The following is a 27,515-nucleotide window of genomic DNA, read 5'->3' as shown; positions in this document are numbered from 1 at the left end:
ATGTGGGACTGATGTTTCTAACACAAGGTTTACTTTTGCAAGAGTAACCTTAGCCACATTTTCATACTGTATCTTATCCTGGATATAGCTTTTCCAATCTTTCCTTGCTTAGAAAAGTAAATCTTCATCTATATTTGATAAGACGTATTACTTGCCAACTCCTGGCACGGCACGGGGATTCTGTACGTCATTTATGAACAGTATTCAACATTCCTCTAATTGGTGCTTAGTCTAAAGCATCTATGGAATTGAGAATAAGAAGTCTTCCTCAACTTAGCTGGGCCTCGACTGAATCCACACTCCAGAGCACCGACCCTATTCGGGTTTGTCCACTGACATGACACAAGCATGTCCCACACAGCCAAAACTAAGCAAACTACCTTGCAGCAGACTTCTGCAACTTCACCTTCCCCAAAGCCTGCCAGTCTCACCTGGGACATCAGCTCTGAACAGAGTACGTAAGTCCCCCATAATTGTCACTCATTCAGTTCAAACTGCCTTGTCCAAACCAATCGCCCACAAGTGGTAATCACTGAGCTTGAATTGCAAACCAATAAAGTCCTATGCTGCTCTGATCATCAGATCATAGCGGCCAGCAACGGTATCAGCCCCAACAACAACACGCTCTATGATCAACCTGATGCAAGCTCAAAGCTGTTTGCTGTTTACGACCCAAAAGCAGATTCAACTGCGTCTAGGACTGCTACATAAGACCAGCTGATGGTTGTTCTTCCAATAATCCCATTGAAGCCAGTATAGGCTGCTGAGAGCGACAAATCAGCCTTAAGGCAGGTGGTGAGTCCGGTAAACAACTGCGCAAGTACAGCCAGAATATTCCCCATCCTCTTCCGGATATTCCTACCAAGAATGTGTGCATCCTTCACAAGAACAAGAACACAGTATGGCCTGTACGGGCTGGTAAGGGCTGGCACACATGTCTATGGGCAGGAAGGAAGGGTGGAGTCAGGCTCAGAACGATGGAGTGGAGAGGGCAGAGGTGGGCATTGGCCGAGAGGGGCTGCAATGGGGGGGGCAGGGAGCAGGGAGCAACAGCAGCATGAGTTGTCATGAAGGAAAACAACCAGGCTTGGAATATCCGAAGTTGCTCTCTGTCTATAACAGTCAATCCCAGGCTAGCACCTATTCAGAATGCTACATTCAGTCAAATATACACGACACCTATTCCTGTAATTATATAGAAATGTCAAACCCTAGCTAGGAGTAAGGGACGTGACCCAAAACAGCTTGATCTTGGGGAAATCCCCCTCCCTTCCCACCCTGCCTCCCCATGTGCACCAAATCACTTGCACACTACCCAAACAGATTGCAACTTGTCCTTACTAATAAAGCACCTACCGCTTGCAGGCACTGTAAGCAGGCACAGATCTATGTATTTGGTTGTTTTTTGCATGAGCAATATCATACCCAGAACCTAGATGAATCATATTCTCACCTTTGTACATTTACACACATCACTAATAAAAGTATCTGGGAAAGGCCTCTTTCTGGCTCTATAACATACAGGATTCTCCATAGTCAAGGCACGGTCTCTTGGAAACATGACTGCAGCTGTGGGATATGTACTATAGATCTTGCCATGATCTCAACTGGAAAAGGATGAACATGGCCTCTGTAGAACCCTACAATTCTCAGATTCTGAAGGGATTACAACTATAGAGAAAAAGAGCACATGCAAAGTTACCACGTTAAAACATACGTACGTACGTGCGTCTATCCATCCATCCATCCATCCATACACACACACGCGTACACGCACGCACACATGCCCACATGCACATGCAAACACACACGCTCACGCACATATATAGGCAAATCTATTTCAATTCAAAAGTTTGCCAAACTTACAAGATGATAGTCCACAAGATTGTTTGCATAGGACTCCAGCCTCTTCATGTCATATGGAGTCAATAGAGGTGATTTTCCTTCAAAAATGCCTTCTACGCTTGTTCCATCACGGGTCTCTTGTTCAGAGAACTGTATTATTGGGTCTAAGACACTGTCAGCACAAACAGTTTTACTACGTTGACATTGCCTGAAAGTCAAAAGGACTGCTCGAGAACAAACGAATAATCTAGTACAAAATATGCTACTAAATGCTCAGAACCTTTGATGATGAGTACAAACACACCTTAAGGCAAGGGCAGGAGGAAACGATCTGAAACATGATCCCACAAGAGCCATAAAGCGCCGCCTAAAATCTGGTACACCCCATAGTATTAAAATTTCCCTCTGCCTCCAATAATGAAAGAAAAACATGGGGATACCTTTTTCATTATTTTGCATGTATCAGTTATACACACATATACATACCCACATGCATCCATGTAACAAGCCCCGTTCCAACCCCCATACAGGCCCAAACACATCATACAGACACACAAATGCTTGAGGTGTGCCCACCTGCATATGCATGCATACATAGAGGGGCAAACTAGAAAACTACCTTGGTTAAATGGTTCCAACCAGCCAGCTTGCCCAGCACCTTTGAATTCAACATCATCGTTCTCAAGCGCGCGAAGAACCACACACGTGTGTTCTCCAGTAATTGCACTCTGATATGGAGTAACAAGATAGCATAATGTGTAAAACATACTGTTCCAAAATTAAGTTGAAGAGCACCCATTGTGTGAAAGCATTAATCTTAATGACAGGTTACAGGGTAAACAAACAAAAGGATCTCACAGGTATTTGTCCAATGTACATAGGCAAAAACTTGTGTTTGTGCCAGAAGTTGTGGAGCAGTTGCGTAAGCCCAAACGAGACACCAAGATAGTGGATCTTCTCAGGTCTACGCTCATTTAGCCCAATCAACAAGGGAGGCAAGTCCGTTCTGGGCTTTACAACTTCCTCTAATAAAGACACCTGGAATGAAAAAGGGAGACCACATCACAATCAAATATAAAGATTGAGGAGTTGAGTGCCTATAATTATAGTAGATAGAAAATGCTTAAGCAGGCATTACTTTCACATATCTTGCAAATCAATAAGCCCACACTTACATAGAAAACCAGACGAGAATTCCAACCAGACATTAAACCAAACATGATGCTTGTTTGTCCATTAGAACGCTTGATCTATTAAAATGCATGCAAGCAACCTTTGTATTTGCTTCAAAAAACAAATTACCAGATCTCAGTAAAGGAAGGAGCTAGGCAGATCCAAAGGCATATCAATCGCAGCACGTATATCTACACTTGCAATAGCAATGAAACAGACACCCTAACACCCCTTCAAAGCCTACTTTTGTAGATAACACAATATTGTTTGACTGAGCTCGCCCCGTAGGAGATGACTCACATAAAGGTTGAAGCATAGAGTTCTACCTCTTCAACCCTTGTAATGACACCTCAAAAGCAATCAAAGCAATAGGTAACATACTTCCAGCCTTTGGATGTCGATGCATCAAGACCCCTTTCTCAACCCAAGAACACTATTGGAAGAAACCAAAGGGATGGCCAAATTCCAATCCTCCCTTACACCCCTCTTCTTGGCCACAGACGGTGATAATAATAATGAAGTCTCTTACTATCTATCTCTTTGGCAAATGGGAAAGTATTCCATTCTTAAGACAGAACTATCTTGAAATTTGAAAAAATAGTGCAAAAGAGATTCAAAATCAAGAAATATTCACATTGAGCCAAAAGATTCAAGATGCTTATGGATACTAATATTGCTACCACTTTTCAAAATACTGTGAAATAACAACTCTTTTGCAAAAAGTTGTTGAATGAATCTAATGTAGTGCATCGAAAACCCCCAACCAGTCTTGTATCGAAATTTCTACCACAATAAGCTAGAATATTACCAAATGAATCCAACATCTACTACGATGAATAATTGGCTGAGCCAATCACCCGACAATGTCTACCCTTACCCCTCATGGTGGGTGCAATGCAACCATAAAGAATAAGTGAATAGATGTGAGATCCATGGATGCATGCCTTTGTACATGCTTTAATGCATTGTCCAAGGGTGGCCAGGTAATCCTCTCTCCCCTTGCTATCATTTGAGGATCTAATATGTGTTGGTATTTAAGTCATATAATTTGTCCCTGTAGATAGGAGCAAGCAGGCTTTATGGCAATGAGACTTGAGCAAAAGAAGGACAGCACATCTTTGATTCAAATGCTTTTTACATTCCAGCTAGGACATAATGTGACCTCAAACAAATGTGTTGAAGAAAGTCTTTCAAGAGGCTTCGTAGAGTAGTTTTTGCTACCTGAAAACACAAAGATTAAAATAACTATCGAAGATTGATGTGTGATGCATTGGACTGGGTAGGTGGTGGGCACTGGGAATGCGAAAACAGTCGAATCGTATTCATAGAATTCACAATCTAGGGGGGGGGGGGGAGAGAGAGAGAGAGAGAGAGAGAGAGAGAGAGAGGGGGAGGGAGGGAGGGAGGGAGGGAGAGAACGTCTATTAACATCCACGGGAGACTAAGAGGTCTATGGGACAACATGAAGACCATCTAGTATATCAGCTTAGGGAGAGCACAGGGCAGCTCCTAGGGAGTGCAAAGGCAGCTCCATTTTATTAAGTACTTACGTGATAGCCTAGATAAAGCATACACATATATAGCTGGCCGTACATCAGTTCCAGATTGAGAGTCTTTTGGTTTTGATTTAAACTCTTTAATAAGTGCTACTCCTTCCTGGTATACTACCCATTCCCATCTTTCCTAGCAGCCTTGACCTTTGCTAATTTCGTTGCCTTGTTCTTGAGTTGAGCTTGTGTAAGCTCCTCAGCTATCCATATTCTGATACCTTTCAGCTTATAAGATTGTCAAAGAAGCTTAATCCGCCGATGTTTTGATTTTAATGTAAGGACGGCATGACCTTTAGAATGTTCAATATAAGCTGGTTTGGAGTCATCATCTTCCTCCTCATTACCATCCGACCATTCAATGTTGGGCAGGGCTGCTTTGACCTTTGTTAGTGTTTCACTGAATATGTCCTCCTCTTTGTACCAATCTCTTCTGGAGTCCCCCTATTCTAATTTTCAGCGCATTGTTCCGTCTAGCTTCATGTTCTTTAATCTCTGCTTGAATGTCACCCTTACTTAATTTTGTTCCCACTTCCATACTCACTTCCTTCTTAATTGTTTGAACTCGGTATGCACTAAGCCCTTGACTATGGATACTAGCTGGCGGGGTAGGGGGAGAAGCTTTGCAAACCTTCACAGCTTCATCTATAACTAACTGTTGTCCAGCCCCTTCAAGGACCCGAAGTCTAGCTGTTACCTCTGCCAGTAATATCTTGAACTCCCTCACTTCTTGCTGTAAGAAATAAATCTGTTCATGTTGCCCGAGAATGGTTTGTCAAAGCCCCCCCAGTAATACGTCACTGGATATGGAAAGGGTGTCCTGACAACTGAGGAATAGAGGGGTTTGTTGTTGCTGATAGGAATATTTGTGGAGGGTTTGCTGGTGGCGCACTAGGCCCCCATCCCAGAGTTGATGCCGTATTGGCCCCCACTCTAAGAGCCCAGAGAGTTCTCTTTTATGTATTGATGCCGTCATGTTCAGGACTTTGGGTTACCATTTGTATTCATCATGGGTGTTGCTGCCTACTTCGTGGCTCCACTCTCAGCTAATTGTATCAGTTTCTTTTTTAGTCTCATAGACCCTTTGGTCTTCTGAAAACTTTTAATAAACTTCTTTCTTCTTTCTTCTTCTCGCTGTCCCAACTCCAACCAGTGGTCGTTTGTAAGATGATTTAGTTAAGCTGAACATTTGCAGCTTATCTTTACAATTGGCAAATTAAATTTGTTGGCATGCCATGTGGCATTGCCATGTCATTGTAGGATCTACAAGTCTTCATTTGTAATTACATTAGTTTGGTACGTCTTTTGCATGTGAGTACTTCTCAACTCACATCAGCGTAGCGCGTCATCGCAGCCCCTGCGCGTCAGCTTGTCGTCACTGTAACATAACGCAGCTCCTGCCATTGTCACTGTAGCAGCCCGTCGTCCAGCACCACGTGCCTTCAGCACCGCCGCCACCTGTCAGCACTGCCTCCAACAGCAGTGCCGCAACTTGCCTTTAGCGTCGATGTGCGAAGCTGATGTGGTGGCATATAGCCTGTGATAGGTCGTTGGCAACTATCGACACATGTGGTCCTTGGCTATAGACGAACAAGTGCCACCGTCACTGCTGTGGGTCGGTCCCCCGGTCTGGTGAAAATGGAGGGAAGCAGGCGAGAATGGCAATTTAAGCTTGTATTGATACAACTCTCACAATCGAAGAGGGACAAGATACCAAAACGTGAGTAAGAAGCACTCACATGAAATACACCAAATTGATGTAGTTACAAAATTATAGGGACTAGACCCTACGATGACGTGCAATGCCACGTGGCAAGCCAACAAAATTTAAAGCCCATTGTAAAGATAAACTGCCCATGTTGAGCTTAGCTCACTTTCTAATTTAAAAATGATCATTTGTTGGTCCAGAAATGACATCCATGAGTACACTAATTGAGCATTTATTTCTAACACTTAAATCAATGTCTTGCAGTTCAAGTGTGTCCCTGCACATTCAAACTTTCTGCTATCCAGTGGCTTTGTGAAAATATCAGCTACTTGATGATTTGCCGTGCAAAATATGTGATTTCTCTCTTGTGATGCAAGTTTCACTTTGATGAAGTGAATGTGCTTAGTCCTTGCATGAAAAACAAAAATTTGGCCAAACATATACAGCTTCTATTGTCAAGAAAACACAGTTGTACTGTCATTTTAGAACATTCCAATCTCTTTCAGTAAAAGCCTTATCAAAGTGGCTTCACTAGCTCACATGCTTGCTGCCTTATACTCACCTTCACTGGAAGACAATGCAACTCTTTGTTGCGTTTCATTGCTCCAATTGACCGCACCTGACCGAGAGAAAACATATATCCTAGTTTTGATCTCCTCTCATCCACTGAACCAGCCCAATCATATCTTCAGCTTTTTCATACACAGGCCCAAAGTAGATTGTACCTTTTTCAGATATCTAAGTATCCCTTGGCTGCTCTCCACTGTACCTACCTCGGTTTCTGCATAAGTTGACTTCCTTAAAGGAGACCTGATATCGGACCTAGTAGTTGTCCGACAAATTGCATAGCCCCCAGCTGCCTATATTAAGTGCTATCAACTCAAGCGAGCTGTCCTGCATTGTCAGCTTTTCACTGCCATCCATGTGAGTTTTCAAATGTTTGCAAAGGCAACATAGTATAATATTACAATTTATCATTTATAATATTACAAATGAAACCTCTTTACAATTTCTCTGAAGTATTTAATTCTGAGAGAATGTACCTGTCAGAAAACTGCCATATTTTAATACCCGAGCAATGATGCATTAGTCCAACATCTGTCATGTTAGATAACTTTCATCCATAGCTAGAGGGCCTAGTTTGAGTTGGGGTGTTAGAGCTATATATAGCTCGCCCTAACTCAACCTAGTCCTTAACTTCCTTGGGAGCAACTCTTGTGTCCTTTCTCCTCTTTCTCTCTCGAGGGGTTCACCTACAAATATGTAAGTATACCACGTGGGTTCAAATGGAGGGATTTTTTAATTCAAAAATTTAAGGTAAATTTACATAAATGTATTTACATATGGGATTTTTAAATTGAATTTTAGAAAAAAAACCCGTAAGTTTGTATTAAAAAAGAGATCTTTTTATCCATGGGAAATTTACAGATAAGGGGTTTTTTAAATATCTCCTAAATGTGTGTTGTATCTAGGATATCTCAATGGTGCACCCCCCAGCAGCAAATGGAGATTTGGATGACCATAACTTTTCCTGAACCCCCTCTAAAGGAAGTGTGCAGCTATTCTGGCATACAATGCCCTAGGTGTCTGGTTTAAAACATAAGTTTATGCTTATGAAGGAGAATCTATGGGACTTAAAGAAACTCAAACCTCTCAGGAAGGTGAATCAACTACAACAAAAGGTAAAGGAAAAGCCACTGACTCTACTTCTACACCTGCAGATGCAAAGAGAATTGAGAAAGCCTATGGCATCATTGCATTAGGTTTGGTGGATGTGTGTTCTATGGATGCCACGTGTCATATTGGGAGATATCCCATATGCATAGGTGTTCATATGTGTGTGTGTGTGTGCTCTTATATAAGAGTTGTACTTGTCTAGTGTCAAATCAATCAAGTATCAAGCTACAAGCTCTTTAATCTACATGTGAGTACTCTAATTTTGGTCATTGCTCTAGTCATTTCATTTCATTTCCATTTCATTATGTCTCCTTTTGAGTATCACTTCCTCTCTCCCTAGCCTACCCTCTCTCTCTCCTGAGATTTGGAATCCCCTTTTGAAGCATGGCACAAGTTATGTATATTGTTTGGTGCTAGCTCTCATACTTCCAAATTAAATCTAAAAATTAAGTTCTTTGAACTTAGAATGGAGGGAGATATAATGTTGCTGCCCATGTCAACACTATGGGAAGTATTATGACACAACTAGCTTCAATTAATTCCCCTGTCACTGAGGATGATGCTATGGCAGTGTGCTTTTAAAAAGCATGTCTCAAGATTTTGACTATGTGGTTACTACTTCGAAGAATCTACCTCAACCCTCATTAGAAGGCATCATTAGTGCCTTGCAGGAAGAATAATTCAAGAGTGGGCAAAATGCATACAGAGGCACTTGCGGTGAAGTTTTCAAAGAGCAAGTACAAGGCTTGTAAACACTGTGGGAAAAACAATCACCTTAAGAAGGATTGTTATAGAATCCACCCTTGCTCATATTGTGGAAAGAATAATCACTCTGAAAAGTTTTGCAATGTAAAAAAGAGGACTATGTCCAATATGGTTGAAAAGAGAACTCCATCGACAAAAGAAGCATCCAACTTTGTGGTAGAAGACAAGGACTTAGCCTTTTTACCAACTTGTCTTTGAATTTTTGTTTATCATCACTTGGTCAAATTTTGAGGTTCTCTACTTGACTCCAAAAAGAATGTCATATGTTTTGTCTTTTGTAAATCACCTCTAGTCACCATATGATGTAGGGCATGTGATATGTGTTTGGTCTATCCCATTTTTGTGAACCTTGACTCTTGGGCACCTTTGCTAGCATGAGATCCTAGACATAGATTTATCCTTGACCACCATGAGATGGCCATGTGTGACCACCATGAGATGGCATGAGAAACTATGAGACTAGATGTATCCTTGACATTGCAAGAGGCAAACCCTTGAGGGGGGGTATGTTGGGATAAGTGTGATCAAGGGCTTGCTCTATGGTGCATGTGTGCATCTAGGGGAGTCACATGTGTGTGTGTGTGTGTGTGTGTGTGTGTGTGTTGTAGCTTTTTACCTGTCTGATTCTCTACCATGTTTTCAAACATTTTGAATAATATTCAGCATTAGACTTAGACTTCCGTGCCATCATGAACACCCAAGTCTTCCTGGAGTAGTCATAAATGGAAGTGCTGAGTATTGAGCACCACCAAGAGATTTGAACTCAATGGGTCCTAGTAACTCGGTATGCACAAATTCTAATTGATATAGGTCTGACAGTTTTTCATGAATTTCTCAATCATATGTGGCATTCCCCTCTATAAGCTTTCAAATTTTTTATGCCTAGACCTCTTGTGCCAAAGTCAAGTTTTCTCTTCTCCTTAAGAGTAACCTTCATTTTCTGCATTTGCTGTCATTACATCATTGTACAAGCATCAAATAAAGATCGCCATGTCTCATTCCTCTTGCAACAACCTTCATATCATGTAATTTGTCCAAGACAACACATGCATCACTTAATTAATATACACCCAAGAGGAAATAGTTTACTCATTTAGATACAGATGTTAAATTTAAAGATCCCACAGTGACATATGGAAATGGTCAGAAGCTGGTAATTAAAAGGATTGGTGACATTCCTATCAGTTCACCTAACGAGGAACCATACATTCACAATGTGTTTTATGTGCTAGGTTCATGTATGAATTTCCTCTTTGCAAGTAAATTTTCAGAACAACAAATGAAAGTTCAATTTTATAGTGATGCATGTGTTGTTTTGGACAAATTACATGATATGTAGGCTGTTGCATGAGGAATGAAACCAAGTGATCTTTTTTTTCGGCTGTACAATGATGTGATGACAACAAATGCAAACAATGAGAAATGCCTGCATACAGAGTTAGTGGGACCCACTAAGGACAATTTTCTAGGTGGTGCTCAATACTTCATCACTTTCATTGATGACTACTCCAGCAAGACTTGGGTGTTCATGATGGTCTGCCTTTCTCTGCACCTCTGGAACAGCAACGCTCCTCTCTTACATCCCCTCCCTTGGGATCACCATTGGCACTCTCTCTCTACAGCTATCATTCCATAAAGGCTTTCTCTCTCTAGCCTACAAGCTGTTTTTCTAAGCTGTTCTCATTCCAACCCCATTTCCACACTCTCCTCACCCAAGGTAGCTTCAGAGGCATCAAGGACTTCATCTACAAAAGGGTCAAGTCACGAAGGGAGTCTGTATTGTCAAGTTTATCTCATTTACAGCACTATTTCATGTTGTTTCTACTGGTGATTGTTGTAGGCTTCTTCCTTGTGGATTGGGCAAGCCAAGAGTTGAAACCTGAGCTTGGAGTCCTCCTTTCTGTTGTCTACCTTGTACATATGCTCGAGTCTTGTATCTAGGTCCTAGGCTTTCACTAAGTTCATCAGTTTGGAAGGTGCATTGCACCTTGGCCTTGTATCTCCATTTTCAAGAATAAAGTGAGCCTGGATAAGGGGGGGGGGGGCCGTCTTGGCCCCTCAATCATATTGCAATTTCCAATGATGTCACTTTGTGTTTAAGCTGTATAAGTCTTAATTCTAGCTTAATTGCAATCTCTTAAGTTCAAGTATATGTGTTTGACAACTTGCAATCATTTCATTCAAACGCCTCTGCAAAATCCGTTGTCTGAATTGATAGAAAGCACCGAGTAGTTTACAGTCAAGTACAAGGAGTCATTGTTGTACACCGAGCTTCTATCACTAGGATGATCTCAGTGAAGAGACACGAGTCGTAACCCACACACAAGATTCCTATGGATTTGGTCCTTGGATTTAGAGCGCACCACCTCAACGAGAACTTTTTATAGCAGCTTGCTACTTCACCCCAAGATCTCACATTTTTCCAGGGCGGTGCGAGACAAGGGTGAGATGTCATCTTACACCGCCATGTATCCAAATATCATGGACTTTTCGAGCTGCAGGGAAATTCTCCTTCTTGGGGACATCAATGCTAGGACTACTGACCAATAGGTATCCATCATTGACTTTCAGTATGATTCTATTTCACTGCCTGACATTGACTTGGATGAGGCAGGTATATCCAGCGACTCAGGTGGGCTCACTTCTTTCTCGCATGGAGGAGGGTCCAATTAGTTGACTACCCATGGGATCCCCTACCTTTGCCACCATCAAAGACTTCTCTATCCCACTAGCACCCCTCAGAGCCAACCATACTTAATCATTCTTTCGTTTGTCCGACTCACACTCTACACCACCTGATACCCTACACTAAGCACATGCCCTCACACACACCACCTATCATGAGATCCAATTTGACCGCAAGCTAGCTTCTACTTCTCTACTCTGCATGCTGATATCAATGTCACCCCTTGCTAGAGACCTGTTATGACCCCAAGGTCATGGCATGAGCTCGCATTGATGATGGGGTTAGGTCCAAGAGTTCGACCCTTTCAAAGGAGAGGATTAGTATACCCCGTGTAAGTGTGCCCTTAAGATAAGGGCACCCCTTGTAACTCTGTTTATATGAGCTGCAATCAGATGCTATTCAGGCATTTTCCCTCGTTTGGTTGAGGACTTGATTCTATGTGATCAGGAGCTCACCATGTTGACCACTTCACCCAGATGTAGTGAAATCTTTAGGCGTTTCTGGAGATGAGGATTTGGTGCATGCGTGCACAAATCTCGCTCTAATGAAGTGGTGGATTCGACTTGCATCTGCAAAGAGAATCCTGAATACTAACCTATTTTTGAAGCAGGAAGAACTGAGCTTCTTTCAATTCATGTGTTGATGCTTCTTGAGGTTGATTCATCAACTTGAACAGGTCATCAACTGCATAAAAGACATGTCTGAGCCAAAACGTTGGCTTGGGTAGGCTGTATGAACCAGTTCTGGGCTATTTTATCAGCCTAGTACAGACAGTTTTGAGCAGTTCGGCAGATGCATAGTCTGGATTGGCAGTTGCTGATCATGGAGCAAGACCCAGCCTAGGAGAGAGTGAAAATCCCTGTTGGAAATAGCTGGTGAACTTTGTAGCCTGTACAGAGGTTCTGACAGCAGGCTGTACTGCGGTTCTGACGGATTGTACGGACAGCTGTACAGAAAGTTTGACAGGCTGTATGGCAGTTCTGGCAGGCTGTGCGGCGAAGTACAAGTGAACGTTCCTTTGAGGCTGCTGTAGGTTCAAATCTGCTGGCACCTGGATTTTGGGACGTTGTATGACATGCACATGTGTGCATTCTTTGCATGTGTGTAAAGTCTAGTGGTTACTGGTGTTCTAGAGGTTGCATGCTCAGTTTGCATGGATGTGACTTTTCATTTCCATGGACGAGCTTTCCTGAAGTCAGCAGGAACACACATGTGGTGCATCTCCAAATTACTTTGCTGAAGTACTAAATGTGAATTTTACTTTTGGAAAAAGTTAAATTTACTTTTACGCTGCAGTGGGCTTTAATTCCTAGCCCACATTTTAACATTTTTTACTTTGGCTTTGGTGAAAAGCAAAGGTAGTTACCAAACGAGCAGGTTTGGGCTTGCATGGGATTTTTCTTGCATGTAGTGGTTGCCCAGGAATTCAACGGATCATCCACGTGTGGTTTGAGTCTAAGGCCAAATATAAATGTCCTCTTTGACCATGCAAGTGCTCACCACTTTATCGTAATGTCTCTGCTGCGGGAGTTGTTCCTGCCTGGAGTTGGCAAATTGCAATAACCACTCTTATGTGGTGAAGTTTGCTTACGGGGTTTCTAAGGTTTGGTATCATAATGTACCTTCCGCTTCTTTACAATTCAGGATTATGAAGATGATCTTTCTTTTCATGTTCTGAAGATGGACTGCATAGACGTATTCCTTAGCAAATAGTGGTTCGTCCAATGAACCCTCATGTGGATTAGGTGGGTCCAACTGTTAAATTTTATATCCACACTCAACATATTACTTTGGAAGCTCACCTTGATGAACCTATGGCCAAATTTTGTCATCCACAGTGCATTTATAAAGACAAGCAGTTTTATCTCATGATGCTTTGATGTCTTTATTCTTTTGTAACTTAATGGCAGTCGATTTAATGATGAATGAGCTTGATATAATAGGTCATGTTGGTTTCATTAAACCATATTTTACAACTAATCGCAAGTACTTGTAGGCCCAAAAAAGAGTTATCTTTCATGCATTGATGAAGCAATTCATTCAGAAAATTCAATTTTCAATATTAATAATCTTAAATTTTTTATACAGCCATAACTCTTTTATGCATGAAGCTCGTTCCATGGATTTGGAATATCGTCTAGTGGATTCTGGACGTACTAGACGTACTAGCAGGATTGATGATTCAATCCAAGGTTTGATCCCCGCTGCTAGAGTTTCTTGGAGACCACTTTTTCATATGGCGATTTCAGATCCTTAGACAGTCTTGAGTACACCTGTTGGACCTTCAGTGAATTTTGAATTTTCTCCATCTCTGTTACGTCATGGTCTTCCGCTCCATTTCAAAATATGCCTGATTGGACATGTTCGTCCAAGTAATTCTCCCTAGGGTGACTGTGAAAAGGATGATAACATGGGTCTGTGCATGGATTTTAAAGGCCTCAATAAGATGACCGTGAAAAATAAATCTCTTTTGCCGAAATGGATATCACGTAGATCGCTTACATAGTGCGGCATTTTTCACCAAGCTTGATCTACATACATGGTACCATCAAATCCATATTAGGAAGGAAGATATCCCTAAGACGGGGTTTCGTACACGGTACAAGTATTGTAAGTTCTTGGTGCTACATATTTGGACTCACGAGTACACCCACTACTTTAAAGTAGATGATGATAGATATGTTTCATCCATACTCAGGAAGTTTGTCATCGTATTCCTTGATGGCATATCGTTGTAAAGCCGTAGTTTGTCCAACCATATAGAACATCTGAAGAAAAGATCAATATGTGAAGAGAACTCTTCAAGGGCCACATCATCTAAGTTGAAAGTATCCATATTTTTTTTTTCAAAAAAGAGACTTCTATTAAGTAAGAAAGAAACCCGCTGCAAGCTCTGTGCGGAAATACACCATGCTAAGCATGTAATAAAAAACACCTCAGAGGAATGAGGTAGAAAGAAACCAAGGCTGAGGCTGAAAATGAGGCTGAAAATGCCATCTCATCCCTGTAGAAGTCTCAGCAAAGAAGGGAGAGTCTCTCCAATCTCTGAGAAAAGTAACTCTCCTGGAGGAGGCTGCTCGAGATGATCCCTGCATGGTCGCCCAAATGGCCATCAGAGTGTGTATTGTATCTGTCCAAGTACTGACCAAGATCTGAGAAGGGTGAACCTGAGAACCCTCCAAAGCCTCAGTGCATCTGGCTCTCCAAATGTGCCATGCTGCAATGCTAGCTAGGATCTCCCATGGAGAGTCGACCGAGGAGTGAGCAGCCCTGAAAAGAGTGGCCGGAACATCCTCTAGAGAGCACAACTCCACAAGGTGTCATCGGATGTGAAGAGCCCAAGAGGAATCAAGTTTCTCAAAAAATACTTGGGGCCCTGAAAGAGTAAGCCAAGCCACTGATCCCCAAGTCATATAGAAAGGTAGGCGAACAAAAGTGCTGAAAAGTCTTGCAATCCCCTTCCATATGATTCTCGCCTGTCTGCAATCCCAAAGGCAGTGTTGTATTGTCTCCAAAGCAGAAAGGCAGCGAGGGCAAGAAGGGACAGCTCCAAACCTAGATCTCCAACGGTTTACTGCTATCCCACCATGAATAGAAAGCCAAAAGAAGAGTGATTTTTCTATTCCGGTGGGATTTCCAGAGTCTACCAAAAAAATTTCTGCAAGTCAGCAGGAATCTGAAAGTTCTCCCAATGATGAGCTCTGGTGGGCCTCCAACCCCTACAGTTGAGCTGGAATTTCCTGGCATTACTAACCGTGTAACGAAAGAAGGGGATGCCCTTCTCTCGGTGCCCTTCATGACGGTATCCATATTGATAATGAGAGTACAAGAAATCCCTTGCACATAGATCAAATATAAACACGTTGTATTTGGTTGGGTGTTGTAGATGAATGCTTTAGGGAATTGAAGCATGCAGTGACTACCGCGCCCATGTTCCATATAGTGGATCCAAGTCAGCCATTTTTGGTCAAATGGGATGCCGATAACTAGGCTAAAGGTGCAGCCTTGTTCCAGGATGTTCAACCTACTGCATTTATCAATCAGAAGGTGACTCCACCACTAGTCAAATTTCCTACGCATAAAAAAGAATTATTTGCTATAGTTCATGTATTGATGAAGTGGAGAATATTTATATGGCTCCGAGTTTGTGGTGTGTGTGGATAACACATCACTTCCGTACTTCTGTACTACTTCACACTATGTAAGACTAGATGGTCTAACCTTCGGTACAAAAGGGGTGCCGCTAATGTGATGGCTGAGGTGTTAAATCACAGAGTTTCACTAAGATCCAGACTTATCTCTTTCTATCCATTGAAAGGCTAGTGTGAGCATGGAAGAAATTTTATTAAGAACCAAATACAATAAAAACTAAGAGATGGAGCCACTACAACAACTCCCAAGGCTAATATATGGACTAGAAGATATCCAATCGTAAAATTCAGATTTTTGTTGTTCTAAAGGCTAATGCTTGAAACAAGAACAAGTAGAGAAGCGCATTGCAATGTCTCTATAAGAGGGCACATCTAGCCTAGCATAACTATTCACATGAGAACCATAGGTCTCAGGGGGGATCCCTACAGCGAAATTAGTCAATTAGTAGTCCACCAAGGTATCAGAACCTCTGTATGTTCTTTGAAGGATCCCTACAAAGAATCATTCGGTAACCTGTCCACCAAATCCCCCCTCCATTGGCTGACGACTGCTCACCAAGGTGTCGATACCTCTGTATGTTGTCTGGGGACCAAATCGATGGCCGGTAAAGAAATAAAGAAAGAAAATGATATTATCATGAAAAGAACCAAGTAAAAAAAAACTAAAACTAGATTGCGCTAGATACAATGTAGGGACTTAGGGACTTCCCAAACAAGCTCCATGTGAGTAGGGGCAACTAGTGAGGTGCAGCATCAGAGTCAACGGCATTAGAATGTCAGTCATGAGGTAATCCAACGTGGCATCAAGGATGCCACCTAGATTCTCTGGATCAATCATCTATGAGAAACTAATCTAGTGCCATTGTAGGATATCTCACATCTAGATCTATCGTCCAAAGGATGTCCACTTTCGTGGGGACCGGGGTCTCTTTGTACATTGGATGACAAAGGCAGGCTCTAGTGTCCCTCACTGGGCCTGCTCACTGGTGTTGGCGTTGGCACGTCTACAAGGTCGGCCTTGTCAGGTAGGTCCCCTATCTTTGAAAAAGTTGGTGATAGGTCGTTGAGATCAAAGATCTTTGAGGATCTCCCTATGACGACGCATCTCACATAAGAACATCCCAAGGCATCTCTCCTCTACGAACTCCATGATCCTAGAAAGTGGACAAATCCCTCCTTGAAGAGACAGTGGAATCTCCCTTATATCTCATAGTACACCATGCATCGACATATGTAGTGCTCCTCTGTATACTTGAGTGAGGCTGAACCTGCAAATTTTGTCCACCCAACCTATCCCTTCAAACCTCCCGTCTCAATGGTACATGCATATGTGTGTGCGTGGGTGCATCTCTAAGAGAGAAAAGGAAAAGGGCTCGCTAAGACCCTTGCTGCGTGCTATGCTAATTATCTCAAAAAACTCAAGCGCTCAATGCTAGTGCTGGAAATAAATATCTAGGGTGCTCTCAGACGAGATGCAAAGATGTCTCGTATCTGTCTCTATGGAGGTCGTCTCACTTGTGGTGGGGGAGGGCGTGGTCTCCGTGATCTTTATATCCAATGGGCCATATCGAGAGTAACACCTCTGGCTCACACAGTCCTAGGATTGGGCTGGACCTCCATCGTGCATGCTCTAGTCAACCTGTGCATCGTGTGTGATCTTAATGTCCTGGGCTCCACCGCTCTGCATCATCTCTTCTTGCTGATCCATGCTACCCTCATGTCGGCTATCTCCTCCTTCTCTAACTCCACTATGTTTGAGGTTCACTCGAATGCAAAGAAGTCTTGGAGATCTCGCTGTGCTTGATCGACATCCGTGTCCTGTGGCACAGTCACCTCATGGTGTCTGAAGGTCTCTCTATGTCGCCGCATCTCCATTAAATAAAGACCAATGCAGACCAGATCATGAAAGTGGATCAGGCATCCAAAATTGTGTCCCTCCTGAAAGAGGCAATGGTACCTTCCTTGGATCTCAAGATGGGGTAAGTAGGTAGGAAATGGCCCTCTGTCTCCACCTCTGTCAATGTGCATAACCTGCAAGGGCTCTTCCTGCCTCAATCCGCAATGGATGGGTCCAATGGCAATCCTCAATGCGTGCGAGACACGTCTCTCCTCTAGATACCGATAATCCCTCCATCCTCTGATACTCACAAGAAGTGGTCATGGTAGAATTAGATCTTGGTGGGAAACTGCCCTCCCCCAAGTCTATGATGTAGAATAGATGGAGTAGACCCAACATATGATATTATAACCTCATTTGGTATGATCTGGAGGGACAGAACGTCCAAGCTGTACTAGAAGGAGGGAAGGCAGTCCATCTGAATACCCTGATTGGCAAGCCATCTCGATATGCATGCGTAACAGGCTGTGCCAATCCCCATTAGTCTCCAGCTAGGCACAGCTAGGCAAGACTCAAACCCTGTGAAGATATGGCACCATCTTGACAACGACAACAATCTGAAAGCAAACAGATAACTCATGCTGATGCACCACATCAAATCACGCTCTTTTTTTTAGTGAAATAACACATCAAATCACACACACACGCACACGCATGCACACACACTCTCTCTCTCTCTCTCTCTCTCTCTCTCTCTCTCTCTCACACACACACACACACAGATGGAGAAAATTTATCAACCTTCGCTGCTTCCTCAGTTATCTTCGACCGTTCTTTTTTCACGATAGGCTCATCATCAACTTCTGTCAATTCAGTTAGTTCACCCTCATAATACCTGTAAATAATTCAACATTAAAGGCTAAACCCAGGCCGATATGAGCAGGGTGAACAACCACTCATACCCAAGAGAAGTAGCCTCAATACACAGAGGAATACTAAGTACCTGGCCAGAAGATCCACCGTGACAGAGCCATAGCCAGCCTATGCACATGCAAACAAAGTTAGAGATGGTTAAAATCATAGTTGGAGATTCTTTTCATACAAATAAAAAGCATGAAGAAGATCCTGAAGCCTAAGTACAAACCACTGCTCCCTCTGTTTATTGATATCAGATAGGAAATTTTTGAGATACTAACTTTTGCGATTCCTGTAAAAGTAGTATTTTCTGAAAGGAAAGCATTGCTGCTTTTTTACATGCATGAGAGTACTCCAGGCTCTGCCTGTTTTGACTGACAGGTTTTTTCTTTTTTTCAAAGAAAGGAGCCTTCTATTAAAGCTTGAAAGACTTCATACAAGACAGCAGACCCGAAGGTGCTCAGTATGGAAAAAATCGAGAAAAGGCTAAAAGAAGAGATGGCCTGTTCTAGAGAAACCCAGCTCACTGCCTAGGGGATCTCTGGTGGGGCTAACAGCCAAGTGGGGAGACCATACAACCAGCGAATACCTCGCGGAGTGAAAATGTAAAAAACTCCTACAGGCCGAGCCTTGCAGAATCGAGCACGCCTCGTGACAGTTGCCCTAGAGCCTGGGGTACCATGCTCGCACGTGGAGCGGAGGGTGTAGATGATATCTTGCCAGATGGCGACCAAGGTAGCCGAGGGTGGAACCGGATGCTCACCCATCACCAGACTACAGCGAGCAACCCAAATGTTCCACGCAATGATACTAGCTACTACCTCCCATACGCTGTCCTCCAGAAGAGGAGGAGCTAGGCTATCAGGAAGGACCGCCTCATGGAGCTCTATCCTCTGAATACTCTGACCTTGTATCCGGTAAGTTGGGGAGATCTCATCAATCTGGAACGCGTGTCCGCCCTCGGTCAACCAGGCCACTATTCCCCAAGTGTAGTCCCTTTGAAGACTCTGCATACAGGTCATAATCCTGAGGGCTCCCATTTAAATCCTCACTGCGCTACGACAGCTCCAGAGGCAGTGCGGGATCGTCTCCAAAAAACCAACAAAGCAACAATGACACTCCCCTCCACTCGCATCTGCTCCAACCACGGGCTGATGGGCAAGCCTCCATGGGCGGCCAGCCTAAAGAAGTAGGATATCTTCCTCAGGTCGCAAACTGGCCCATAACCACGTCCAAAACCTGGAACGGACATCCCAGGGCACCTCTCTGGGCCACCCAATGCCTCTCCCTCGAAGGGGTCCACGTTGAAAAATCCATCTGAAGCAACCTGCCAATCCATGTGGTGTAGAAAAAGAAGGGCACCTCGTCCACCTACTCGGCAAGGCCGCCCTTGGAGGACCAGAACCACTCTCTCGGATCCCACTAGACTTCCCTCAAGGGCCTACCCTCCCAAAGCCAAAGGCGCCATCTCAAGACATCCAGCTCTAAGATACTGGGAGGGTCAATGTGTCACTCCTTCCCCAGACGTTGATGGGATATCTCAAGGTGTATGCCCCAGGCACACCTTGGGTTCTATGTGTGTGTGCTAGAGGCACAATTAGGTGCCCATAAGCACTGTTAGGTGGTGGTAGATGCCACATAGGATGATTGAGAGATTCTAGGAGAGGATTGAGGAGATGATTGTGGAGCTTGGTGGCTCATGTAGAGGTGCCTACATATGCACCTCACCCTTCTTCATTCTATAAGCAAGCATTCTCTTGTTTTGTGTTCAGCTTCATGCTTTCCTTTCACTTCTTCAACATGGTATCAGAGCACTATGATCCTCCTTGAGCCCATTTATGCCATGTTATCTTCTTCTTCTTCTTCTTCTTCACCTTCCTCTCCATTTTGCTCCTTTCTGCCCAACCACTTGGAGGGCTGAGTTCTCTACCTACAAGCAACCATTCCCAGAGTCCTTCTGGCTGGAGAGACCCTTCGTATGGGCGACCTTCCACGTCAAAGCAATTAGGCAATGGTGCCCACAGGCCCGCGCAACAGCAGCCTTCTTCCTGACGCCATTTCGTGCAATACGACTTGCTGGAGCAACCATTTCAAAATTCCTTTGAGCCACGCTTGCACAACATCATGAGCTAGCCCCTATCCAAATTTGAAGTAAAATGGTCCACCAGGGAGGGAGAAACAGACGAAAAACCAGTCGACAATCAAGCTCCTAGCTATGGCGACGTGATGCGGCATTTCGCCTTTCCTCTTCAGTGGCTCTTCTCTGGTATACCAACTTTATTTCTACCTAGAAAGCCCTCTTTTCTTTGCCTTGAAGAGTGAGATACAAGCCCTCCAAGATCAGGCCTCTGTTTTGGACAGTTTTGACAATGTTGTGAGTTTGGTGCTACATTAGATGCTACTTTGGCATTTCTGATGTTTTAAAGTGTTGAATAGCATCAGTACAATTGTGGCTACAACTTTCCTTTAGGTTGCTATACCTGGATTTGCTTGGAATACTTTCATTTAGCCACCTCTATGAAGCATGCAAGTTGAAGTAACATTTCCATTATAATTTTTATTATGGAATTTGGTTACAAGTCTTTGCTACACCAAATGCTTATACTTTGAAGCTTTTAGTTTTTTCTAGCCTTGTAAGAGAGTAGACACTGCCCATTTTGGGTTAGACCCTCTCATGGCTTACTTATGCAAAATATGTGGAAAGCCAAATCATGAAGCAATGTTTTGTTATGCTACAAAGGAAGAGAATGCCAACATGGCTCCCTTGTTGCAGATTGCCAAGATAATGGTGGCCAAAAGGGAAGCAAAACCAGAAACTGCCAATTTACTTTCAGTTGATGTGCCTCCACAAGATAAGGCCTCCTATGATGATTATGCTTTTTGAACCATCTCCATATATGCTCCAAATCTCTCTTTTATGTTGAGTCAAGGTACTCTGCCTGGATAGTCCTCCAAAATGAATGGAATAAACTATTGTGTTCTTTGTAAACACCTCTGGTCACCATATGATGTAGGCCATGTGTATGTTTTTCTCCATGGTACCTCCTGCAGACATTATGTGCATGTACATGCAGGGGAGATAACCATTGGGGAGTCTTATGTATCCCTTTGTTTGACTTCACACCCTTGGGAACCCTTGCTAGCATGAGATCCTAGCCATAGATTTATCCTTGACCACCATGAGATGGCATGAGAAACTATGAGACTAGATGTATCCTTGACATAGCCTGTGGCATTCTCTTGAGGGGGGGTTTGATGGGATATCTCAAGGTGTATGCCCCAGGCACACCTTGGGTTCTATGTGTGTGTGCTAGAGGCACAGTTAGGTGCCCATAAGCACTGTTAGGTGGTGGTAGATGCCACATAGGATGATTGAGAGATTCTAGGAGATGATTGAGGAGATGATTGTGGAGCTTGATGACTCATGTAGAGGTGCCTACATATGGATCTCACCCTTCTTCATTCTATAAGCAAGCATTCTCTTGTTTTGTGTTCAGCTTCATGCTTTCCTTTCACTTCTTCAACAAACGTCCCACCACTCTGATCATCTGCCAATGAATCCCATCCACACTCCCATCCATCTCTCGGTCTCTCTCAGTGAGTGATTGAAAGGTTTTTAATTACATGATGCCCTCTACTAAGAAAGTAGCAAGTATAAGACGCCTCATCGGTACAGTACTAATGTTGGTGCAAAAATCAAGAATCACACATGAAACACCTAATTCTAGTGTTACTTTAATACACCAGATCGAGGTGACTATAATAAGATCTTCAAGCAACTAGCCGACCGAAACAGAAAATGCAGTGGCATAGAGAACAATTATTTAAATTGTTGCATTAGATTTTTGCACAGGATCCAAAGTTAAGGGCTAAATCATTTAAAATGTCAACATTCACAACCAGTACTTGGTGTATATAGGCTCTTCTAAAACTGAAATTATTGGCCAAGTGTGCGTTATAATGTCAAAGACAACATAATAGGTTGCCAAAAGAGCTAAGTCAACAAAGACAAAATGTCTTAGGGTAAATGGGTTGTTATAGCTGTTAGAGATCCCATTTGACAAGTGGATAGATTGCCTTGAGGGGTATAGGGTTAACAGGCCTTGTATGCGAGTAGGGTCGTACGTCTTGCCATATTTCTCTAATATTTTCTGCAAAACCAGATTATCTCCCACATCCTCGGGGATATCTACAGCCTGTATTCCCCATGGCTCCATCCATTTGACCCCTTATGTGAGCCATCCCATTGTTTTAGTGGCCTCCATAGCCCGGTGTGGGGTCTTGTTTCCCTTCATTTTCTCAAGCTTGTTGAAATAGACCATGTACTGCAACATTGCTTCCCCTTTGGAGAGGTTTAATCCATGTTTTTGCTGGTAGGATAGGATAAGGGGTTTGTATTTTGGTCCCCAGATCCCTGGTGATAAGCCATCTGTGGATTGTCTCTATTCTTCTCCAATGCCCTGGAGAGTCTGAGTGCCCATATGGGGCATCTAGAGAGAACCACCATTTGTACAAGTATACTATATAGGAATTTTATCAATTCTCAGTTCCATAAATATGCTTTCCTATATTTGTTTTGAAAGCTGTATCAAGATTTCTGCCCTCCCGCTCGTCTCCTTTCCATACACTCATTCCACTTGCAGGTATCCACAAGTTCAAGTACAAGATATTTGTATGATGTAGCTGCGTCTAGAGGTTCCCCTTCCAGCAAAAAGGACATCAACTTATTTTATGTCCCAATTATCATGACTTTTGTCTTGGCTCTAATGAAGACCGACGCTAATGTTATGCAGACAAAGCATCATTTGTTGGATCACTAGACATGCAACATGTTGTCCACCATAGTAATCGATCATGTGAGCTACCATAAATGTATTGGATCTTGTTATGGTCCCATAGTTCGTATTCGGACTTCATGGAAGCTTTGATCGGGATCACTCACCTTCTTACTCTGGCCGTCTGTACATAATTCTCGCTTATATTGACTTCATACCCCTTTTAGAGGATCGTGCTGCCCTTGTCACCCGCTCACTACACGAGGCTGCCATTCACACCTTTCCCCACACCACCCGCTCCACCCGCCCACCACCCCCTGGAACCATACCCTGTAATAGTTGGTACGATGATGAGTGTAAGGCCTTACGCCGTCAACTCATATTCGAAACCAAAAACAGTCTTCCGAGCGCACCAGATACGCTACGTGAATACCGTAGACTGGTACGAAGGAAGAAACTAGACCTCGTTCGTCGAAACGAGGAGGAGCTACTGAACATTTTGTTTAGTAACAACTCTAAGGACTTCTGGGGGAGATTTCTAAAAGGACGGTCCCCTCCGCCACTCACTGACACCCAGATCTGGTTTGATTATGCACGCACACTTTATGACATTCCAAATCAGCCAGTCCCTAGCCTCTCACACATGCCTCATCCCACATCCTGCACCCTCTTCACTAGAGGAGGGGTAAAGGATGATGTAATGAAACTTCATAATGGCCGAGCGAAGGATCATGAGGGACTATGCACTAAGTTCATTGCATATGGGATTAACCTCCTAGCCCCGATCTTAGCAAATCTTTTTAATGAAGTGGTTTGTTTGGGATTTCCACACACTTGGACCATTAACACTATCTCACCCATCCACAAGGCAGGGGATCCCATGAGCCCAGAGAACTACAGGACCATTATGATTGGACATGTCATGTCCAAGATTTATGCATCAGTACTTGACTCCGAGGTTAGCAGACTTACAGAGTATCGAGGACTCAGAGCAGCAGGACAGGCCGGATTCCGATGTGATCATGGAACCATGGACCACATTCTGACGCTCAGATGTATCATCGAGGGGCGAGATCACAGAAGCAGAGGGTTTATTGTTGCTTTGTGGATTTTCGCAAGGCATTTGACACGGTCCCGAGAGCCCGCCTCATACGACGCCTACAAGACTTGGGTTATGACCAAGAGATCATTTGGGCTGTCATGGCACTTTACGAGAGAGTTTCTGGCAGAGTTCGGGTAGGATCCAGGTAGACAGACGAGATCATGAGTACCATCGGGGTCAAACAAGGGTGTCCTTTGTCGCCTACCTTGTTTGGCCTCTACATTGACGAGCTTGAGACAGTGATGCAGACACAGGGGGGTGTAGGTTGCTCTCTTGCGGGCACGCTGATCCAGATTTTGCTCTATGCAAATGGCGTGGCTCTCTTGTCTTCCTCAGCAGAGGGGCTTCAGAGACACCTAGACGCACTACAGTCCTTTTATGAGTCTCATGATTTGAAGGTCAACCTGGGTAAAACCAAGGTCATGATCTTCAATACATCTCGAACCATCATGCGTCAGGAGCAGTTCACATTTGCGGGGTCATCCGTTGAGATAGTTTCATCATACACTTATCTTGGGGTTATCTTCTCCGGACCGAGCTTCACTATGAGACCCGCGATGCAGGCACGCTTGAGTAGAGGGTATGCCTCATTGGCCAGGCTAGAGAGGCAGTGCTTCCGCTCACACTTTCAGGATCCACGCACCAAGGGGTTGCTTTTTGACTCCTTGGCTCGCCCAGCGGGGATGTACGGCAATCCTTGTTGGGGGCCAGACTTGTCGGATACAGAGTGGGCCCGTGTAGAGCGGCTACAGGTTCTCATGCTATCACCGATGATTCGTGGTAAGTCATCCGTTCCTCACCATATCATTCAGGTTGAGTTTGGGTCACCCCCTTTACAGCTAGATGCTGCATTTCAGGTCATCACATATCTGTACCGAGTTAGGGAATATGGGGATTATACCTCGGGGCGTAGCAAGCTACCATGGATAGCTTTATCCTCTTCTATGGCACTTGCAGCAGGAAGAGATCAGAGGTGCTGGTATGCACGTACAGAGAGATGGTTTGAGCGACTGGGGCTCCACATGGATAGACTACCTCACTTCCAGTATAGCATGGATGCTCCGTTCTCTCCCCTCTTATCACACGAGGTCAACCAGGTTATCCGTGAGGATCTACTACAGCTACACACTTTTTGGACCTGGTTGGAACCGAGTGAACTCCCAGTGAAGCTTAGCTTCTACAGAGATCACTTCTTACATATCACAACGGAGGGTTTCATTGACCCACCAGGATATACACAGATTCACCTACCCCACTCGATGAGGATCTCTCTTGGGCAGTTCCGGGTCTCTTCACGAAGACTTCGCATCGAGAGCGGCAGAGCAGAGCGACTATCCAGGGAGCGGCGCATATGCACACTATGTGACATACAGGAGGTTGAGACAGAGGAGCATTTCATCTTCAGGTGTCTTGTGTACTATGAGATCCGAGGATGTTTCCACTGCCTCTTCAGAGATAGTTATGGGATTTTAGCCCATTTCCTCTCCTACCCAGACCAGCGGTGTTTGGCAGGTTTCATTCATGAGGCACTTAGACACCGCGAGAGGATACTCCGAGCACAGAGACAGGAGCAGACTTCTTCCTCGGTTGATCCCTCTTAGAGCTCTATCACGGAGTTCTTTCAGCTAGATCACATGGACCCCAACGAGACGAGGCCTCGACATGACCGTGACCCAGAGCCCGTGACCCGACAGCTCAGACAGAGGGTCGACACACAGATCACACTTGGAGACATCCCCTTCTTGTTTAGAGTTGGAGCCCGACCGACGGGGGTCACAGTAGCCCTGGTTAGACGTAGAGCTACGACCAAGAGACGTGCCAAGACCGCACCTCTGAGTGGCCGACAGCACTCTATTGCCGACTTCATGCCTCCACTGCCTCATTCATCCTGATATCTTGCTGTTGCTGGGGATGATGATGATGCTGAAATTGATATATAGTCGACCACCGACATGACTATGTTGTACTTAGGACTTAGTACTGCCATTCTGTATTTTTGGCATTTTGCATTTTGCATTGGTATGGACGCTCGTTTAGTAGCTCCACTACCACAGCTCATTGTATCAGGATTTTCACAGTCTCATAGACCCATCGGTCTTCCAAAGACTTTAATAAACTTTCTTTCTTTCTTTCTTTCTCTCTCAAGTTTTGAGTTTTGAGCTTTTGACTTTCTTAGCATAGCACTCAACAAGGGCCCTAGCAAGCCCTTTGCCTCACCCCACAGTGGCTTGTATGAGTTACTCTTTTTTCTTGTACCTTGTCTCATAGGCCAGCGAGGCCTCCTAAAGACTTTAATATTAGAATTATTATTATATTCTAGGCAGTGGCCAATGTAATGTAATAAGTGGGTTAGGGACACTTTTCCCTCTTAGAGGTTTTTTCCCCTAACCACAGTCTAATCTCTAACTACGATTAGTGATTAGATACGGTTTTGTCACTTAGACAAAACCCCTCATGTCTTGTTTGTACTTCACTTCATTCAGTCCACTTTGCAAGCAGAGTGCAAATTGTGCAACATTTGGGGCTTTCAGACCATTTGCCCTCTTTTGTATGCAATTTCCCACAAGAAATTGGAGCTTTTGCATTCGGGTTGCAATTTTGTAGGTAAAAGAGCATTTTAAAGGTTTGCAAGCATTTCTAGACTCAGTGCGAGTCAATTTGCAAACTTTTGCCATTTTTTGCAGATTCTATTTTCAGATTTTTGGGCATTAAGCAAAGCATTGTGGTGCATTTCGAGCCTTTGATAGGCTATGACAGTATTTATCATTGAGGGCAGATTTTACTTGTACATTATACATCCCAGGAAGGGATTTTACTTGTTCAGTTTGCTGTATTTTTTACTTTATCTGGCTATAATAGCTCAGAACAACCCCAATGAGGTGTTTGGAGTCCTCACACAAGAGGATAAGTTGGATGGCACCAACTACTCCTTGTGGAGTTTTATGGTTCGTAACATCTTGGGTTGGCAGACATCTTTGGCTACACCTGTCACTCCTAAAACTGGAGGCAGGGGTAGAGGTCAAAATGCAGCACAAGTAGTTGGAGCTGCTGCTCCAGGAGCTCCCACAGCAAAGCAGAAAAGATGGGATTCTAGGGATGCACAAGCTCTATCAGTGATTTCTCTCTCTGCCAAGAGGTTCATTATTCCTCATATTCGGTCATGCAAGACATCAAAGGCAGCTTGGGAGATATTAGAGAGTATGTTTGCAGCAAGAAATGATGCCAGAGTTTCCTTTCTGAAGCGAGATCTCTCATAAGCATATGGATGAGGGAGATTCCATGAATACTCACATGAATACTCACCTCACAAAGCTTCAAGATTTGAGGGAACAAC

General features: G+C 43.7%; 1 protein-coding gene across 1 annotated transcript in view; it reads right to left on the bottom strand.

The window, feature by feature from the left end:
- The window catches only part of LOC147903725 (RNA cytidine acetyltransferase 1-like), a 92,512-nt gene that overhangs the window by 13,569 nt on the left and 51,428 nt on the right, over nt 1-27,515 (bottom strand). Inside the window, exons 17-22 of the mRNA XM_087400824.1 lie at nt 18,393-18,430; nt 18,191-18,284; nt 2,704-2,883; nt 2,465-2,573; nt 2,150-2,219; nt 1,867-2,017 (exon numbers count right to left, since the gene is read on the bottom strand). Coding sequence (XP_087256950.1) covers nt 1,867-2,017; nt 2,150-2,219; nt 2,465-2,573; nt 2,704-2,883; nt 18,191-18,284; nt 18,393-18,430 — 642 coding nt within the window. The remainder of the gene's footprint in view (nt 1-1,866; nt 2,018-2,149; nt 2,220-2,464; nt 2,574-2,703; nt 2,884-18,190; nt 18,285-18,392; nt 18,431-27,515) is intronic.

This window comes from Dipteris shenzhenensis, chromosome 3, assembly GCF_047967505.1.
Source record: "Dipteris shenzhenensis isolate YYH24624 ecotype China chromosome 3, Dip_SZ_1.0, whole genome shotgun sequence".
NCBI lineage: Eukaryota > Viridiplantae > Streptophyta > Polypodiopsida > Gleicheniales > Dipteridaceae > Dipteris > Dipteris shenzhenensis.
Note: the sequence above shows the minus strand (reverse complement) of the source record. Positions and strands in the feature narration are given on the sequence as shown.